Source organism: Pan paniscus, chromosome 8, assembly GCF_029289425.2.
Source record: "Pan paniscus chromosome 8, NHGRI_mPanPan1-v2.0_pri, whole genome shotgun sequence".
In the NCBI taxonomy this organism is placed as follows: domain Eukaryota; kingdom Metazoa; phylum Chordata; class Mammalia; order Primates; family Hominidae; genus Pan; species Pan paniscus.
Genome location: NC_073257.2, coordinates 13,449,290 through 13,468,377, shown reverse-complemented (window position 1 = coordinate 13,468,377; position 19,088 = coordinate 13,449,290). Strand labels below are relative to the sequence as shown.

At 49.1% G+C, this 19,088-nt stretch overlaps 2 protein-coding genes across 6 annotated transcripts in view; one reads left to right on the top strand and one right to left on the bottom strand.

Moving 5' to 3' along the window:
• Positions 1–10,380: 10,380 nt before the first annotated feature.
• Positions 10,381–15,429, bottom strand: LOC134731081 (uncharacterized). Its single transcript, XM_063607226.1, has 3 exons — positions 14,737–15,429; positions 14,407–14,489; positions 10,381–12,680 (listed from the first exon to the last, which is right to left on the bottom strand). Exons 1-3 carry the CDS (start codon positions 15,317–15,319, stop codon positions 12,300–12,302), a joined length of 1,047 nt encoding a protein of 348 aa, XP_063463296.1. The 5' UTR covers positions 15,320–15,429; the 3' UTR covers positions 10,381–12,299.
• Positions 15,430–15,694: 265 nt separating this feature from the next.
• LARP4B (La ribonucleoprotein 4B) overlaps positions 15,695–19,088 on the top strand; it is a 122,267-nt gene continuing 118,873 nt past the window's right edge. For 4 of the 5 annotated variants that reach the window (XM_034929857.4, XM_063607225.1, XM_034929854.4 and 1 more), the window contains exon 1: positions 15,695–16,000. The gene's annotated coding sequence lies outside the window, so the exon portion shown is untranslated. Of the gene's footprint in view, positions 16,001–16,598; positions 16,876–19,088 lie in introns of those variants that run through there. The other variant, XM_034929855.3, reaches the window with a different exon arrangement.

Sequence of the window (19,088 nt, the reverse complement as noted above, 5' to 3'; positions counted from 1 at the left end):
CGGCTGGGCGCAGTGGCTCACTCCTGTAATCCCAGCACTTTGGGAGACTGAGGTGGGTGGATCAACTGAGGTCAGTAGCTCAAGACCAGCATGATCAACATGGTGAAAACTTGTCTCTACTAAAAATATAAAAATTAGCCTGATGTGGTGGCACGCACCTGTAATCCCAGCTACTCGGGAGGTTAAGGCATGAGAAATCGCTTGAACCCAGGAGGTGGAGGTTGCAACGAGCCAAAATTGAGCCACTGAATTCCAGCCTGGGCAACAGAGCAAGACTCTGTCTCAAAAGGAAAAAAAAATGGTGTTTCAGAGTCAAAAGTATGGAAGTTCTCATGGCCAGGCACCTTTGACTTAAGTTCTCATCACTGAATGTTTTCCACAAAGAAGAGGGAGGGTGGCAAGGAAGAGGAGGGAGATGAACTTGTAAGATAAAAAAAATTGATATAACTGCTCTGTTCAGTCACAGAATAGTTTCTAGTTCAGTATTTCATTCAACAAATGGAAGGAACAAGCCCCAAGGAGGTTAAATAACTTGCCAAAATTTAGAGAGAGAGAGGGGTCCCCCAACCCCGGTCATGTTACCACATTGAATTACAAGACAAAGTTTAAAGGAAAGGCCTATTCCCTAACCCTATGAGATTCTTTCATAACTGGAGAAACAGAAACTGCCACTCTAACCAACCTAAAAGTGAATCAGGAAAGTAACTTGCTTACCTTTCTACATCCTTTTGGATAAATGTCACTTTAAAAATCACAATTCTGCCGGGCGCGGTGGCTCACGCCTGTAATCCCAGCACTTTGGGAGGCCGAGGCGGGCGGATCACGAGGTCAGGAGATCGAGACCATCCTGGCTAACACGGTGAAACCCCGTCTCTACTAAAAATACAAAAAATTAGCCGGGCGTGGTAGCGGGCGCCTGTAGTCCCAGCTACTCGGGAGGCTGAGGCAGGAGAATGGCGTGAACCCGGGAGGCGGAGCTTGCAGTGAGCCGAGATCGCGCCACTGCACTCCAGCCTGGGCGACAGAGCGAGACTCCGTCTCAAAAAAAAAAAAAAAAAAAAAAAAAATCACAATTATCCCTCATCAGACAATTTAAGAATCTTTGTATTTTCGCTTTAGAGCCAGATGATGTAATTGGCGTAGAAACTTCAGCTCCTAGAAAGTTTCCCACAGAAGGAAAGGGGTGTAAAGGCCTCCCCAGAAATTTTCAGACAGAATGCAAAATGTTTAAAAGGCCATTTTTATGTTTGCTAGTGGATTTTCAGTATTCTGTGATGTGGTATCAACCAAAAAACGATAAATGTGAAGAAGTGGCAGCAAATGATATCCATAGAGAGACCTTTTTTCCGGGATTTATCCTGTTGTAATTGAGTTTTTCCTGGCTGTAAGTTGACTTCAATTCAAGATGTAAAGAAGGCTCATAGACACACCGCTGCATGGGGTACAAGTCTACTCTGCTGGCCGTAACAAAACACCACAGGCTGGGCTTACATTCTTGCAGCTCTGGAGTCTGAGACCAGGGGGCCATCAAGGCTGTTCCTGCTGAGGGCCTCTCCCTGGCAGGCAGATGGCAGCTTCTCGCAGTGTCTTCCCACGACAGAGGGCTCTGCTGTCTCTTCTTATAAGGACACAACCTCATTGGATCAGGGCCCCACCCTTACGAACTTAACTAACTATAAATACTTCCTTATTCGAAAGAGAGCCATGGTGGGGGTTAAGGCATCAACATGAATTTGTGGAGGGACACATACATTCAATTCCTAACACATAGTAATGCTAAAATGTCTTTTTTTTTTTTTTTTTCTGAGACGGAGTCTCACTCAGTTGCCCAGGCTGGAGTGCAGTGGCGTGATCCTGGCTCACTGCAAGCTCCGCCTCCCGGGTTCACCCCATTCTCCTGCCTCAGCCTCCCGAGTAGCTGGGACTACAGGCTCCCGCCACCATGCCCGGCTAATTTTTTTGTATTTTTAGTAGAGACGGGGTTTCACCATATTAGCCAGGATGGTCTCGATCTCCTGACCTTGTGATCCACCCGCCTTGGCCTCCCAAAGTGCTGGGATTACAGGTGTGAGCCACCATGCCTGGACCATGTCTTTTTTTTTTTTTTGAGACAGAGTCTCACTCTGTCACCCAGGCTGGAGGGCAGTGGTGTGATCTCCGTTCACTGCAACCTCTGCCTCCTGGGTTCAAGTGATTCTCACGCCTCAGCCTCCTGAATAGCTGAGATTACAGGTGCCTATCATAATGCCCAGCTAATTTTTGTATTTTTAGTAGAGACGAGGTTTCACCATGTTGGCCAGGCTGGTCTCGAACTCCTGACCTCAAGTGATCCACCTGCCTTGACCTCCCAAAGTGCTGAGATTACAGGGGTGAGCCACCATGCCCAGCCTTAAAAATGTCTTTATTTTTAAAAATACATTTATAAAATATGAATTATAAACGTGGTTACAATCTATGCTTATATTTTTTGTAATACGTAAAAAATTGGAAACATTTTAAAATCCATAAACACAAGTATCAACAAGCACTTCTTGAATTCCAAATTGCTAACATTTGTTAAAGACTATCAGCAATTTACTGGCCACTAATTCTAAGTACGACTTGGACTGTAATGCCCTCCTGAGATTCACAGTGTCAGAGAATCGCCTTTAGACACCGACTTGAGCCAACCATTTAGGGACTGGATTTAATTAGAAATCAAAGAACACCAGAAACAGAAACTGGAACTTAGGGCCAGGACTTCAAGATGGGAAACAGGAACTCAAAGCTGAAGGCAGCAGGAAAAGTGAGTCACGGGCAGACACCAGGGCAGGGCGGGGGCAATGCCCAGACACGCGTGGGGCTGACAGCAGATGCCCACAGCCGGAGTTTGCCCCGGCACTGGCGCTGGCAGGAAAGGAGTGCTGTTTCCCCAGCGCTGGCTGAGTGGCAGGCACGTAGGCTATGCTGTTTCTTCATACCTACAGCAGCATTGCAACGCGAGGTCTGTCCCCACGCAGATGGGGAAGCAGAGACTTGGGGGTGACAGGGCAGGGGCGAGCTGGGGGTTGACATGCAAACCCAAATCTGCCAGCTCCAAGATCCCCCCTCCAACCTCTTCTGGGAGCCATATCCCAGGCTGATGATGTTGAATGAAGATGTCCAGGTTCTCCCTGTGGTGAAAACCAACTAACTACCTTCCCAGGAAACAGGTCTCACCAGCCAGGCCTTGAATGCAATTGTCTTACTAGGAATATTTGGACTTCCCCACCTACCATTCAGGTAACTTGATACAAACACAGCCACTGTTCGGAGGTTGGTAGCAGGTGAATGTTGAAGTTTTAGTCCTCGGCTACACCGTGACAAGTGTGTAAATAATTTATGCAGCCAATGTTCAGTACTTTACCGAGAATTCTAAAGAAACAGACAAGTCTGACCTCAAAATTCAATGTGTCTTTGGTTCATTTCTTCCTAATTCCCTTTGTTATGCACCAGTAAGACCGCTTTGTCTTTTTGAATCATGCTATTCATGTTCTTCCGTATTTTCTGCAGCCCTGTAGGGCTGTAAGGCACCCGTCCTGCTGAGGCTGCAGTGAGTTTCAATGGTGCCTGTATCAGGTGCTGGGGATAAAGCAGCGGCTCTGATGTTGTGGAGCTTATGTGGCCACCACCAAGAAAGCTGCGAAGTAGACACAATTACCCCGGAAATGCCGCTGCGCTCCCCGGGCCCTCCCGACCCGGGCCCTCCTGACCTGGGCCCCCCTGCACCTTCCCTCCACTCCATCACCCTCGCCACTCACTGCTTCCTTCACAACCTTGTTTTAAAAATACTTTATAATGTCAGTCTTAGCTCACCCAATCACCTCTTGGAAAAAGAATTCAACAGAAATCATAACCACTCAGAATGGAGGCTGAAAACTGGCCCTATGTGGTGGCACATGCCTGTGGTCCCAGCTACTCAAAAGGATGAGGTGGGAGGATCATCTGGGCCCAGGAGGTTGAGGCTGCCATGAGCCATGATCGCACCACTGCACTCCCGCCTGGGTGACAGAGTGAGGCCCTGTCTCGAAAAGACAAAATGAAACACAACAAAACAAACCCTGGCCCCAGGTCATCCTCCTGCTATGTTCAAATGCTTGCTGTCCTGTGAAGAGGCTCCACGTGCACCCCACAGATGGATGGAGGTGACAGGAGGAGGGAGGCTGCTGAAGTCCCAGAATAACACACAGCAGGCAAAGTGCCCATCTGTGGTTTCAGAAAGGACTTGTGAGGCCAGGTGCGGTGGCTCATGCCTGTAATCCCAGCACTTTGGAAGCCCGAGGTAGGCAGATCACCTGAGGTCAGGAGTTCAAGACCAACCTGGGCAACATGATGAAACCCTGTCTCTACTAAAATTACAAAAATCAGCCAGGGGTGGTGGTGTGTGACTGTAATCCCAGCTACTTGGGAGGCCAAGGCAGGAGAATCTCTTGAACCCAGGAGGCAGAAGCTGCAGTGAGCCGAGACCATGCCACTGCACTCCAGCCTGGGTGACAGAGTGAGACTCTGTCTCAAAAAAAAAAAAAAAAAAGAAGTCAGCTTGGACTGTGATCATCTGAAAGCTGGAGTGAGGCTGGAGGGTCCAGTTCCAAAAGGCCTCCTTGGCTGTGGGCTCCTCTCCACGTGGGCCTCTCCCAGGGGTGCAGGGAGGCCTAAGACATGTCAGCTGGCTCCCCTCAGAGTGAGATTTCCAGGAGAGGGAAGTTCTTTTCTTATCTCATGGAATCACAAAATTATCAGAATTTTCCATATTTATTATGATCTTCCTGTATGGGTTCCCCACTGATTCAAAGCTGAATATGAGTGACACTTCTAGCATGGGACTGTGGGTGGGGGTGGAGGGATGCACATCCAAACCACATCAGTGGCATATCAGTATCTTTCTTTCTAAAAGTGAGATACATTAACTCATCGTGTGGTACACTTTGCAGAGGCTGTTCCATTGGAAAGAGAACCGACTTCCAGGACAGAGGTTCTTCTGATCTTTGGGCTTGAGTCTGTGCAAATAGGACATTCGTAAAAGAAGATCCTGGTTAAAATAAATTATTTTAGGGAAATGCATCTGACTCCGGAGAGAAAACTTGGGGGAGAGGAGGAACATGGAATCTGGTGTTGGAACCAGTGAGGGATCGGGATCCTGGGAAGGTCACGCAATCAGGCAGCTTCAATCCCTTCTCTGCTCTCATCTTCCGGTTCCCTACAACACCCCCCATATTCTTTGACAGAATTATTTCTCACCTCTTCCATTCCTGAGCTGTCTCCATCATGGACTTCTTGTAATAAATCTAGATCTAAGCAGGCAAGGGAAAAATAGAAATAGCTAACAAACATGAAAATGGGCTCAAATGCCCTTCTTAACATAGGGAATATAAATTAAGGCAAAAATAGATACCTTGGGGAATTTCGAACAGTGGAGAATGTGATTAGAATGTTTCTGAACAGTGGCACATTTGTTCACCTCAAAATTTCAACCAATGTATACTTCTCTAGGTATAGTTCAAGATATACATAATTCAGATTTTTTAAAAAATGTACTGAGCCATACATGCTAGTTTGAGCCTATAATCCCAGGTACTTAGGAGGCTGAGGTGGGAGGATCGCTTGAGCCCAGGAGTTAGAGGCTGCAGGGAGCTATGATCACACCACTGCACTCCAGTCTAGGTGACAGGCTGAGGCCCTGTCTCAAACAAAACAAAACAAAACAAACAAACAAAGACAAAAAATAAAAAATAAAAAAATAACTGAAATAACAATATAGCACAACAAAAGCATTGCTCTTCTGGTAAACAGGCCATGGAACACCAGATCACCAGAGCACCAGGTGGAATTGCAATCGCTTAAAAAGCAAGATCAGGCCGGGTGCAGTAGCTCGCGCCTGTAATCCCAGCACTTGGGAGGCCGAGGCGGGCGGATCACCTGAGGTTAGGAGTTCAAGACTAGACTGGCCAACATGGTGAGACCCCCCCCCCATCTCTACCAAAAATACAAAAATTAGCCAGGCATGGTGGCAGGCGCCTGTAATCCCAGCTACTCAGGAGGCTGAGGAAGGAGAATCGCTTGAACCCGGGAGCAGAGGTTGCAGTGAGCCGAGATCATGCCACTGCACTCCAGCCTGGGCGACAAGAGTGAAACTCCATCTCAAAACAAACAAACAAACAAACAAACAAAACAAAGTAAGCTCATGGGGAATCAGGACTCTCCCTGATTAGCTGGTCTTAAATGGGGGTTGGAGAAGGACTTCCATGAACACAATAGGTGACAACTCTGAAGAGGAGGAAGAGCAGGCTGAGTCCCCAGCACCCACAGGTGGGAGTGGGCAATGAAGTGGACACAAGTGGACACTGGCAAACGTCCGTCCTCCTCCAAGCACCTGCCTCAAGCATTTTTACAGACCCCATTGTTTCTCCACCCTATCGGTCCACCCTCATCTTCAGCAAACAACCTGACCTCCTCGTCCACAAAACTGAAGTCCGGGACTCTGAGCTCCTGTCCGTCTTAGAGGAAGTGGGTCCCATGTCCTGGCCAACACTCACCTCTCCAGCTGAGTCTGTGATTTTGCCAAATCAAGATTTTAAGTCCCAACTTTCCATCCAACATTCTCTGCAGTGTTTAGGTCAACCTCTGCTTCTCACCTGCATGCAGTAATTTCTATGTGAAACATCTTTTCAAAGTCTCGCAGTGGCCTCCTGGACACAGTCTGGCATTGACCGGCCACCCCAGGATGAGACTAGCTCACACCTCTCCTGCGCTCCCGCACTTCTCCCGTCATGCCTTCTGGTCCAAATGGTTCCATTTTGTCTCTTTCTTATGTACCCCACAAATGCCCGTGCTATTTTTCTGTTTCAAAAACTTTCTTTCCACTGTGGGAAACATGTCAGTCCTTGTTCCTCTAATGCTGCTGGGCTCTTCATGCCCACTTCAGACACTGGGGCCTCCTCTGGGCAGGCGCCCCCCCTCCCCCCGCCACGTTCCTGGCCCAAGACGAGCCTGGCTAACATGGCAAAATGCTGTTTCTACTAAAAATACAAAAATTAACTGGGCGTGATGGCTCATGCCTGCAATCCCAGCACTTTGGGAGGCCAAGGTGGGAGGATCACTTGAGGTCAGGAGTTTGAGACCAGCCTGGCCAACATGGTGAAACCTCATCTCTGCTAAAAATATAAAAATTAAGCCCGCGCATGGTGGCTCATGCCTGTAATCCCAGCACTTTGGGAGGCCAAGGCAGGCGGATTACCTGAGGTCAAGAGTTTGAGACCAGCCTGACCAATATGGAGAAACCCCGTCCCTACTAAAAATACAAAATTAGCCGGGCATGGTGGTGCATGCCTGTAATCCCAGCTACTCGGGAGGCTGAGGCAGGAGAATCGCTTGAACCCGGGAGGTGGATGTTGCGGTGAGCCGAGATCGCACCATTGCACTCCAGCCTGGGCAACAAGAGTGAAACTCCGTCTCAAAAAAAAAAAAAAAAAAAATTAGCCGGGCGTGGTGGCACATGCCAGTAATCCCAGCTACTCAGGAGGCTGAGGCACGAGAACCGCTTGAACCTGGGAGGTGGAGGTTGCAGTGAGCTGAGATCACACCACTGCGCACTTTAGCCTGGGCGACAGAGCAAGACTCTGTCTCAAAAAAAATAAAAATAAAAAGTCAAGTCTCCATATATGTTGGATTAAAAACAATGTCCACTTTGCCAGTTCTCCAGGTGCTTACGAAGTCTGGTTCTCAGCCTCTTCCTGAAACATCCAATCCTCAACTGGGGAGTCTTTCCCAAATCTCATGTCTCATCAACTCATTCCTCTTCTTTATGAGTGCTAAGGCCAGGCAAGTCATCAAGGTGCAAGTGCAGCCTTTTCTCAGGCCTAGAAGATAATTTTATGCCTATGTGCAGACGGGTGCTGTGTAGGTTAAACACCCCAGCAGATTTCTGCAAGAAATCACATGAATACAAGCTGCAGTCCCAGACATCTTAGGCCAGTGTGGTGTTAGTTTCAAAGGAAACACACATCCAACTTCAGGAAGCCGTTTCAGGGCAGCCTAGGCCTTTAATGTGGGCTTCTGCAAAGGCTGTAGCCCTAGAGAGTTATAAAATACATCACAGCAGAGTTTCTCATCTCCCCCTAGAGAGGGTCTTTCCAAAATTCCATGTTCCTGCAGACCCTAAACCTCCTAACAGGACTCACCCTTGCGGTTCCTTCGTCCCTGGCTGCTCCCTCCTGTGCCATCCCCTCCCGCCAAGCCTGCACCCTCCTCGCCTGAGCGGGACTCCTTCATTCAACTCCACTGCAGCCTCCCTGGCTTCCCAGGCTGGGAGACCCAGAGCTCTTTCCTACAGCCAGGAAGGGTGGAGTCCTCTCTGACTGCTTTTTGAGCCATACGCTGTCATGGAATGTCTATGACGAATTAAAATCCTTCATCTCATTACTATGTTTTTATTGCCATAGGGAATTTAAAACATGCAAAAGCAGGGAGAAGAGTGTCAGGAACCCTGCCTGTATCCATCACACCCAGCTTCAACAATTTTCACCACACCGCTTGTCCATTATTTCTTACCTGTCTCTACCAACTACTTCCTCTTTAGATTATTTAGAAGAAAATCCTAAACATAATACCATGGCATTCATAAATAACTGCAGAATGTGTCTCTACAAGATAACTCTCTATTTTGAAGAATTACAAGTTTACAGACAAATTGCAGCCACTTATATATCCTACCCTTGGATTTACCAATTAAGGTTTTGTCATGTTCTCTGAGAGAGAGAGAGAGAGAGATGTATATATAGACATATACATACAGACACACACATTCATATGTGTGTGTATATTTCACTAAACTTTTTGAGAGAAACTTGCAGATATCTTAACCCCTCACCCCTAAATAATTCATTGCTATCTCCTAAGATAAAAGACATTCTCTTACACAGCCATAAAACAATGAACCAATTCGGCTGGGCGCGGTGGCTCACGCCTGTAATCCCAGCACTTTGGGAGGCCAAGGCGGGCGGATCACAAGAGCAGGAGATCAAGCCTATCCTGGCTAACATGGTGAAACCCTGTCTTTACTAAAAAATACAACAAAAATTAGCCGGGCGTGGTGCTGGGCACCTGTAGTCCCAGCTACTGGGGAGCCTGAGGCAGGAGAATGGCGTGAACCCGGGAGGCGGAGCTTGTAGTGAGCCCAAATCACACCACTGCACTCCAGCCTGGGTGACAGAGCGAGACTCCGTCTCCAAAAAAAAAAAAAAAGAAAAAGAACCAATTCAAGAAATTTAGCCTTGGTTAGAAGACTGACACACAGTCCATATTCAAATCCCAAACTGGCCGTAGTGGCTCACACCTGTAATCCCAGCACTTTGGGAGGCTGAGGCAGGCAGATCACTTGAGTCCAGGAGTTCGAGACCAGCCTGGACAACATGAAGAAACCCTGTCTACTAAAAATACAAAAAGTTAGCCAGGTGTGGTGGTGCGTGCCTGTAGTCCCAGCTACTCAGGAGGCTGAGGCACGAGAATTGCTTGAACCCGGGAGGTGGAGGTTGTAGTGAGCCGAGATCACGCCACTGCACTCCAGCTTGGGAGACAGAGCAAGACTCCGTCTCAAAATAAATAAATAAATAAAAATAAATAAAATAAAATAAAATCCAGTAATGTTAATCACAGCGAATGTTTCCTCTGACCTCGGAGCTAATCTAGGATTGCCCATGTCGTGCTTGACTTCTCTCCTTAGTCTCCTATAATTTGGAAAACTTCCTCAAGTGTTCATTGTCTTTTATGACCTTCACATTTTTAAAGATTATGGGCCATTTGCAGAATGTCCTTCGAGTTTGTCTGATTGTTCCTCGTGATAAGTTTGTGAATTTTAGCCGGAATACCATATAACTGAGGCAGACACATAGTGGTGTCGGGGAGGGGGGGTCAGGCCGCCATTATTAGTGATGCTAACGTTGATTACTTGATTCAGATGGGGTCTAACATATTTGTTCACTGTAAAAATACTCCTTTCCCTTTGAAATTAATAAGCAACAAGCAATTAATAAGCTTTGAGGTGGTGTACATAATCTATATCCTCAACAGAGTTTCACCCAATGATTTTAGCATTCATTTGTGATTCCTGCCAGAATTCTGGTGGTTACACGATAGTGATTTTTAAAATAATTCTGGCCAGGTGTCACCACACCTGTGCTCACATCTGTAATCCCAGCATTTTGGGAGGTCGAAGTAAGCGGATTGCTTCAGCCCAGGAGTTCGAGACCAGCCTGAGCAACATGATGAAACCTCGTCTCTACAAAAAATGCAAAAATTAGCTGGGCATGGTGGCGCATGCCTGTAGTCCTAGCTACTTGGGAAGCTGAGGCGGGAGGATCACTAGAGCGCAGGAGGTCGAGACTGCAGTGAGCTGGGATTGTGCCACTGCACTCCAGCCTGGGCGACAGAGCAAGACCCTGTCTCCAAAAATAAAAATTAAAAAATCTCTTCTTCATATATTAGTCAGCATTTTACTGTAAAGAAGAGCTTTCTTTTTTCCTTCCTCATTGCTACTATTTTTTACTTACCCACTCACGTATATTTCTTAGTATCTGTAAAAGCTCATGCGTTCTTTTTTACTCACAGTATTCAAATGTATTACCACCATTCTTCATTTTAATACTTCCACCTAATTTGCCTAGGCCAGTTCCTTATTGTGTTTCTATTGGAGTGGCTTTTGTGGCTGGAGATACTCCACAGCAAAACCTTCTAAGGGTCTTTCTTGCCTCATAGTAAATCTGGTTTTTTGTTGTTTTTTGGGGGGGGGACAGTTTCACTCTTGTTGCCCAGACTGGAGTGCAATGGCACGATCTCGCTCACTGCAACCTCAGCCTCCTGGGTTTAAGCAATTCTTCTGCCTCAGCCTCATGAGTAGCTGGGACTACAGGCGACTGCCACCACGCCCAGCTAATTTTTTTGTATTTTTACTACAGACAGGTGTTTCACCATGTTGGCCAGGCTGGTCTCGAACTCCTGACATTAGATGATACACCCGCCTCGGCCTCCCAACATGCTGGGATTATAGGTTTGAGCTACTGCGTCTGGCCTGCCTCATAGTAAATCGTGACTCACTGCCTCCTTCTTCCCACCTGTGTCCTTCTCGTGGATGGTTTGTCTCTGGCCCCGGCTTAGTCATCGTTTTCTGGTTCCTTCTTAAGTTGGCTTGGACCCCGCTTGTGAGCCACCCAAGCACTCTACACAGCCTCACCTCACCCTCCATCCCTCATCCTCACCCTCCATCCCTGGTTACCTGCTTCTCATCTGTGATGCTCCCCTGATCTCTGCAACATTAGCAGTCCCTGAGACCAAGTAGGTACTCAGTGAATATTTGTTTAATCAATGGGCAAAGGAATAGTCCTAAATCATCAAAAATGAATTTTTGAGCAATGCGGCTACACATTGGAGAAGTAGTGTTTATTTTTTCACAGAAAATGCTTGGGGATAAAATAAAAGAATGTTCACCTGTAATCCCAGCATTTTTGGGAGGCCGAGGCAGGTAGATTACTTGAGGTCAGGAGTTCGAGACCAGCCTGACCAACATGGTGAAACCCTGACTCTACTAAAAACAAAAAACAAACAAACAAAAAAAACAACAAAAATTAGCTGGGCATCATGGTGCATCCCCGTAATCCCAGCTACTCGGGAGGCTGAGGCAGGAGAATCATTTGAACTCGGTAGGCGCAGGTTGCAGTGAGCCAAGATTGTGCCACTGCACTCCAGCCTGGGAGACAGAGGGAGACTCAAAAAAAAAAAAAAAAAGAAAAGAAAAGAAAAAAGAAAAAGAAAAGAATGTTCTCAGACACCAGTTGAAATGTAGGCCTCTGCTAGAGAAATACACATGCTGTATTTGTTTGGTAGAGACTTTGTCCCAAGATCACTGCCCTCGCTGCCTCTGCCCTTGAGGCCTGACCATTTCTTTGGGATGACAGTAGTGTCAGCTGAAAATTGTATGATGTGATGTAGCTCAACAGAGCTACAAACAAGTGCTAATAATAGGGCCCAGAAGGAAAATCAACTGTCTAAAACACTTCAGTGGTTGACATTTGGGCTGTAACTTGAAAAATAAGCGAGATTCCGCCAGAAGGAGACATCCAAGTACAGGAAGCACATTCGAGGCCAGGGGACTCACATCCATTAGGACCTAAGTGCTCAGGCTCCAAAAGAATGCCGCCCTCGACTTCCAGAGCAGTGCAGCGTCTGGAGCTGGGGCACCTCTCCATTTCTTTGTATAGGACTGTCCACACTATGAACTGTGGACTTACCTGTCAACTGTGCAGTCTGGAGTGTAAAGTCTGTATTTTATTCAAGTGTAGACTCATCAACTCCCTCAATACCTTCAAAAATGCTCGGAAAGTGAGTGTGATTGGAAGGTAAGGATGTCTTAGGATAAGGCAGGAAAGGAAACATAGGGGGCTGGGCTGAAGACAGGCTGGGACTAGCGTGTGAAGGGTCTTCTTTCCACAGGAGAACTTGGACTTTATCCTCCTGGGCAGGCAACGGGGAGCCGGTGAAGGTCGCATTGCAGGAGGATGGTGATGAGGCTTTTTAAGGAAACGTGTGCTGGCACTGTGAGTAATGGACTGTAGCAGAGACCAACCGCGACGCCACTGAATCAAACCAGGTGAGCAGTAACAACGGCAAAACCACTGGGGGGAGGGGGAGAAGGAAAGAGTTTTTAGGTAGGATTGACAGAATTTGTAACCACTTGACATGGGAAATGAGGGAGTATCTGATCATGGTTTGAGAAATTTATACTAAAGTTTTAAAAAACTGATCTTGTCTAAGGAGAAATGCCATGAAAATGTATTTCATGTTATAACCTCACATCTCAAGGTGAAAATGGATGTTTCTTCTGAAACACAGGTTTGAAAAAAAGAAGATCACGAGGGAACAAAAAGCCCAGTTCTGATTGTTGGAAAGGATTACACAATACGAAGAGAAAGAAGAGATGGAATTCTTTTAGTTTTAGTTTTAGTTTTTTTTTTTTTTTCTTTTTTTGAGACAGGGTCTCGCTCTGTCACCCAGGCTGGAATGCGGTGGCACAATCACAGCTCACTGCAGCCTCAACCTCAAGCGATCCTCCCACCTCAGCCTCCTGAGTAGCTGGAACCACAGCCATGCACCACATGCCCGGCTACTTTTGTATAATTTTTTAAAGAAATGGGGCTTTGACATATTGCCCAGACTGGTCTTGAACTCTTGGCCTTGGGCGATCTGCCTGCCTTGGCCTCCTAAAGTGCTGGGATTACAGGCATGAGCCACTGAACCCATCCCATTACTTTCTTTTGTAATAGGTAAGACATAGATGTCTGCTGGAATGTAGACATAGACAAAAAAGATTGAAGTTTAACCTACCAGCCGGGAACGGTGGCTCACGCCTGTAATCCCAGCACTTAGGGAGGCTGAGGCAGGCGGATCACGAGGTCAGGAGATCAAGACCATTCTGGCTAACACGGTGAAACCCCATCTCTACTAAAAATACAAAAAATTAGCTGGGCGTGGTGGCATGCGGCTGTAGTTTCAGCTACTCCGGAGGCTGAGGCAGGAGAATCACTTGAACCCGGGAGACTGAGGTTGCAGTGAGCCGAGATTATGCCACGGCACTCCAGCCGGGGTGACAGAGGGAGAGTCAGTCTCAAAAAAAAAAAAAAGTTTAACCTACCAATTTTGGGGCAGAATTCCTAGACTTATACCACATCAATGGCCCTAGCAATGTTATGAACCAAGAGTAAGCTCCTGTAGGTTATCCGTGGAGGTAAAGGAACCAGGCACCTAAGCAAGGACACTATGGCCTACTGGGCAGGGCAGGTTGTCCAGGTAAGCAAGTTTTCTGAAATATGTACATGCTTTTAATATTAAAGGAAATGTGTCTTATGTCGTTAAATGTTCTTTAAAAACATTATTATGAATATAATTATTTAACTTGCAAATTCCCTTAAAGCTAGGATGCAACAAGGTTTCACAAAGAAGGCATACAAGCTTGATGTCAACAGTCTGCCCACTATGGGAAGCCGGAGAGGCTTTCTTCCAAAATGCAGAATTGTCAGCATTTGAACGCTGAGTACGAAAAATTATAAGCACAGGCTGGGTACACCGGCTCCCATCTCTAATCCCAGATTTTGGGGGCCCGGGACAGCACTCTGAGCTCAGAGTGCAGACCTGCAGAGAGCAAGACCCTGTATCAAAAAACAAAATTAGAAAAGCAGTTGTAAGCACAGGTACACGGTTAACCATGAATATGGTATCCCTGAAAAGCCGTTTTAATGGGGGAACAAACCTAAAATTTGGAATAATTGATAATATGTGTATATGTAGCCAATCAGAGCAGAAACCAGAAAATCAGGCAGCAAGCTTAAGGGAAACGCAACATACTTTGTTTGGTTTCCTTTTCTTCCATAAACTGATCAGGGGTAGGTAGAGTATGCTGCTATAGTTCGGAGTCGTCACCATCCTCACTGAAACAGCAGGAGTGTGAACACCTCCCTGAGCTACCAAGAGCATCTGACTCGTTGCAACGTGGGCCCGAACCCAGCGCCTCTAGGAAACGTGGGGCCGGGGCCTTGGTCCCGGGTGTGGGTTGGGGGTTTGGGGAAGGGCCGGGGCCTTGATCCCAGGTGTGGGGTTGGGGATTCCGGGGCTGAACCGAGGCCTTGGTTAGGGGTGTGGGGCGGGGGTTCGGGGCAGGGCCGGGGCCTTACTTACGGGTGTAGGGTGGGGAGTTCTGGGCAGGGCCGGGGCCTGGGTCCTGGGTGTGGGGTTGGGACTTCGGGGCCGGGACCTTCGTCTCAGGTGTGGGGCGGGAGTTCGGGACAGGGCTGGGGCCTGGGTCCCTGGTGGGGCGTTCGGGGCAGTGCCGGGGCCTTGGTCCTGGGTGTGGGGTGGGAGTTTGGGGCAGGGCCGGGGCCTGGGTCCCGGGTGTCGGGTGGGGAGTTCCGGGCAGGGCCGGGACCTTGATTCCAGGTGTGGGGTGGGAGTTCGGGGCAGGGCCGGGGCCTGTGTCCTGGGTGTGGGGTGTAGCATTCGGGGTAGGGCTGGGACCTTGGTCCCGGGTGTGGGGTGGGAGTTCGGGGCAGGGCCGGGGCCTGGGTCCCGTGTGTGGGGTGGGGTGTTCCGGGCAGGGCCGGGACCTTGATCCCAGCTGTGGGGTGGGAGTTCGGGGAAGGGCCAGGGCGTGTCCTGGGTGGCCAGGGTCGGGGCCTGGGTCCCGGGGGTGGGATGAGGGGTTCGGGGCAGGGCCGGGGCCTTGGTCCAGGGTCTGGGGACAGGCTAGGGCCGGGGTCGCCATCCGTCCTGGGCGGCGGGCAGGGGTCTTTAAGGGGTGCACGCGGTGGCGGAGGACCAGGGCCCAGCCCTCCGGAAGTCAGGGCCTACACGGCCCCCCAGCGTCAGGCGCTCTGGTCGCGCCGGGGACGGCGGGCGGGGCGGACGTGCGGCGTGCGCGGGGCGGGGCGATGTGCGCGCACGCGCCAATCGCAAGGCCGCGAGCAGGGTGTACGCGCGGAGAGGCCAAGAAGGCGGCGGGGCGGGCCGAGCGTCGGGTGCGCCCAATCAGCGCGCCGGAACACCATGACGTGAGGCTCTCCCGGGGCTGAGCGCCAGTCCGCGGGACCGGCGGGTGAGTGCGCGAGTTCAGGGCGCGGGGCGCGGGTCCGCGCGGGGGCGGGACTTCCGCAGGGCCCCGGAAGTGGGAGCTGTGTGTTCTCATGCGAACGGGAAGGAGCGTTGGGGATCTGGAGTCCCGGGGTTGAGACATTTTCGGGCCCGAAAGGGGAAGAATCCGCCGCCGCCGCCGCCGCCAGCTCGCGCCCGCCCTCTCCTCTACCTCCGGCCCGGCCCGGCCCGGCCGCGCCGCCTCTCCCTGCCGTCTCTCTCCTCGCCGTCCCCGCGTGTGGCGCGGCCGCCGGGCCCCGGGGTTAAGGCGAGGAGCCCGCGGGCGGCCGGTCGGGCGGGGCGGCGGCGCTGACAGGTGAGGCACCCTGGGCCGCGGCGGGCGGTCCCTCCCGGCCCAGCTCGGACCCGCGCCGCGCCGCCTGTCACTGCGCCGCCATCTTCCCGGAGGACGCGGCCGCGGCGGGCAGGGCCGGGCCTGGGCCGGGGCCGGGGCAGGGGAAGGCCGGGGCCGGGTTGAGGAGGACCGGGGCTAGGGCACGGGAAGGGCCAGGGCTGAGGAGGACCGGGGTCAGGGCCAGGAAAAAGCCGGGGCTGAGGAGGACCGGGGCCGGGGCAGGGGAAAACTGGGGCTGAGGAGGGCCGGGGCCGGGGCAGGGGAAGGCCGGGGCCGGGGCTTAGGAGGACCCGTTGAGGCGAGGCGGGAGTCGACGGAGCTGGGTGCCCGGAAGACCGGGCCGGGGTCAGGGTCGGGAGGCCGGGGTTGGGCGAAGGCCGGCGAGGACGGGGGTCGGGCAGGGCCTGGGCGGGGCCGGGGTCGCGGGCCGCGAGCGCCCCCAGGCCGGGCGGGCGCCGGCACCCGCAGTGCGGCGCCAGCCTTGCCACTCGCCCCTCGGTCCCGCCGGAGCCCGGATAGGCGGCCGTGCGGGTGCGGGGCGGGACGGGTCATCAGGGCATCGCATTCCTTTAGAACCAGGAAGTTGGGATCCTGTTGCTCGGTGTGTGTTTGGAACGCTCCTGTTTTCCTGTTGATAGACTTGAGCAGAGGTGGATCTGAAGGAGTTAAAAAAATAAAGTCAGATGTGAAGATTGCCTGTGTTGGTCTTGGGGCTGGGATACATGGGCGGCAGAGGAGCCATCGGAAAGCTGCTGCACCTGCCTCTCAGGGTGCGCTTGGGAACGTGAAGAGTCTTTCCGTCTCGGTGCCGTTGTGCGTCGAAACTTCATGCGAATGTAATTTTGCTTTTCCCCTTATTTTTACGTAAAACGTTCTTAAAACTTGGCTGAGATGAAACTTGAGAAAGCTAGCTGTAGAAAACTACCTCCTATCTGGCTTTCGTTTGAGATTCTCTAAGTGGATGCCCAATAACTTGTCTTAATAGTAAATTGGAAGTTTGAAGTTTTGGATAACTGAGAAAACAGGAAGGTTTTCCTTGACAGGGCAGTGGAGTTTGTAAGTATAAACAGTATGCGTGAGGCCTTTTTCTAGAGATAAGAGCAACTCCAAGGTGAACATTGAAGGGGACAGACAAGTTATTTTCCCTTTCGAAAGTTTTTTTCTCTTAGTTTCAGTTGTTTGAATATTTAAATGCACTTGAAATAGGTGCTGAGTTGTAGTTTGTGAAGACCACAGTGGGGAAGAGTGGTGTCCTCTTTTTTCTTGGTGGTCAGGTGGTGTGTGCAGTGTGCAATTTCCATACTTCCCCAACCTGCCTGGCGCCCCTCATTACAGTCAGGGTAATTTACAGAAGTTGAAATGGTTGTGGCTTTTCAGTTTTTTCTCCTTGTATTTAATATGCTGAAAGGCAGTTTTGTAATCAAACCATATAAGAAATAGCTTAATTGAGGTTTGCTAAGTGAAATGCGTTCCGAAAGGCATCAGATTAACAAGCTTATTATTTAATCATAAATTTAATTTGTGTACTTATCTTTGAAACTTGCATTGGTTAGAAATAAATTTTATCCGGTATTTTGAAAAGTTAATGTGAGTTGAGTTGACTTATTTATATGAAACAAAGGCATGGCTTATTCATTAGAAGTTACCCTCGTGTTGCCTACATTTTCTCAATTGTAACAGGGGGATGATGATAATCTCATTTTCTTAGGACTGTTGTAACACAAACATGGAAATGTTGTCTGGTTTTGCTATTTTTACTATTACTGATTTTTTTCTTCCCCCCCCGAGTTGGAGTCTTGTTCTGTCACCCAGGATGGAGTGCAGTGACACGATCTCAACTCACTGCAACCTCCACCTCCTAGGTCTTCAAGTTATTCTCCTGAATCAGCCCCCCGAGTAGCTGGGATTTACAGGCACGTGCCACCACACCTGGCTAATTTTTGTATTTTTACTAGAGACGGGGTTTCAGCATGTTGCCCAGGCTGGTCTCGAACTCCTGGCCTCAAGTGATCCACCTGCCTCGGCTTCTCAAAGTGTTGGGATTACAGGAGTGAGCCACTGCGCCCAGCTTACTGAATTTTTAAAATATTCTACCTTGTAGCTGTCAATCTATTAGCAGAAAGTTTTGTTTTTGTTTTTGTTTTTTTGTTTTGTTTTTTGTTTTTGGCTTGTTTACACATGTATCTGGGCAGAGAAAACAGCTTCTGAGCACAGAATGCATATTTGGAGAAAGCAGTTCCACTATTTTTGAGTAGGAACCAGACAGAAAAAAAGATAACATGGGTACTATTCTGTAGAAGAGTAGCTGAAATTAAGTGGCAGCAAATTCAGGGAGAAATGTAATTTGGTTTAATGTTCGGGAAGATTGCCATTTTTAAAAGTGAGATTTAAAGAATTTATTGAATTTAATGCAATTTCCATAAGTAAGCACAAGTTTTGACAAGTATATATTTAAGCTGTTTTTATGAAGCAGTCTTCACATTATCTTAAAATGTAGTTCTAAAATACGTGCAGGCTGGGTGAGGTGGCTCATTCCTGTAATCCCAGCACTTTAGGAGGCCTAGGTGAGTTTAGGAGCCCAGGAGTTCACCAGCCTGGGCAACATAGAGAGACCTCATCTCTACCAAAAAATCAAAAAATTAGCCAGGCATGGTGGCTCACACCTGTAGTCCAGCTGTTGGAGAAGCTGAAGTGGGAAGATCGCTTGAGCTTGGGAGGTTGAGGCTGCAGTGAGCCATGATCCTGCCACTGCACTCCATCCTGGACAACAGTGAGACCTTGTCTCCCCCCACCCCCAAAACATGCAAATTGGGACATCAAATTGTTAATGGTGTTTACAATGAACAGTGCCTTCAGGTAGCTGCAGCTACTCTACATAGATTTGCAAGTTTTTGTAGTGATACGCTATGGTAGATGTTACCAGCCAAGCAGTGGCTGACAAACTCCTTTCACTGTTATTTCATTGTCATGTTAAAATTCATATTTTCCGTCAAAATAGTGATAGCTAGGATTATAATCTAGGTCTTCCAATTTTAGTAACGTGTTGTCT

Excerpts from the sequence above, each read along its gene's own strand:
- LOC134731081 (XM_063607226.1), bottom strand. The coding sequence starts at position 15,319 with ATGGCGACCCCGGCCCTAGCCTGTCCCCAGACCCTGGACCAAGGCCCC. Across the intron at positions 14,490-14,736 it reads GAACTCCCCACCCTACACCC|TGAGGATGGTGACGACTCCG; the intron begins GTAAGTAAGGCC and ends CTGCTGTTTCAG. Across the intron at positions 12,681-14,406 it reads AGAAAAGGAAACCAAACAAA|TGGTTTTGCCGTTGTTACTG; the intron begins GTATGTTGCGTT and ends CCCTCCCCCCAG.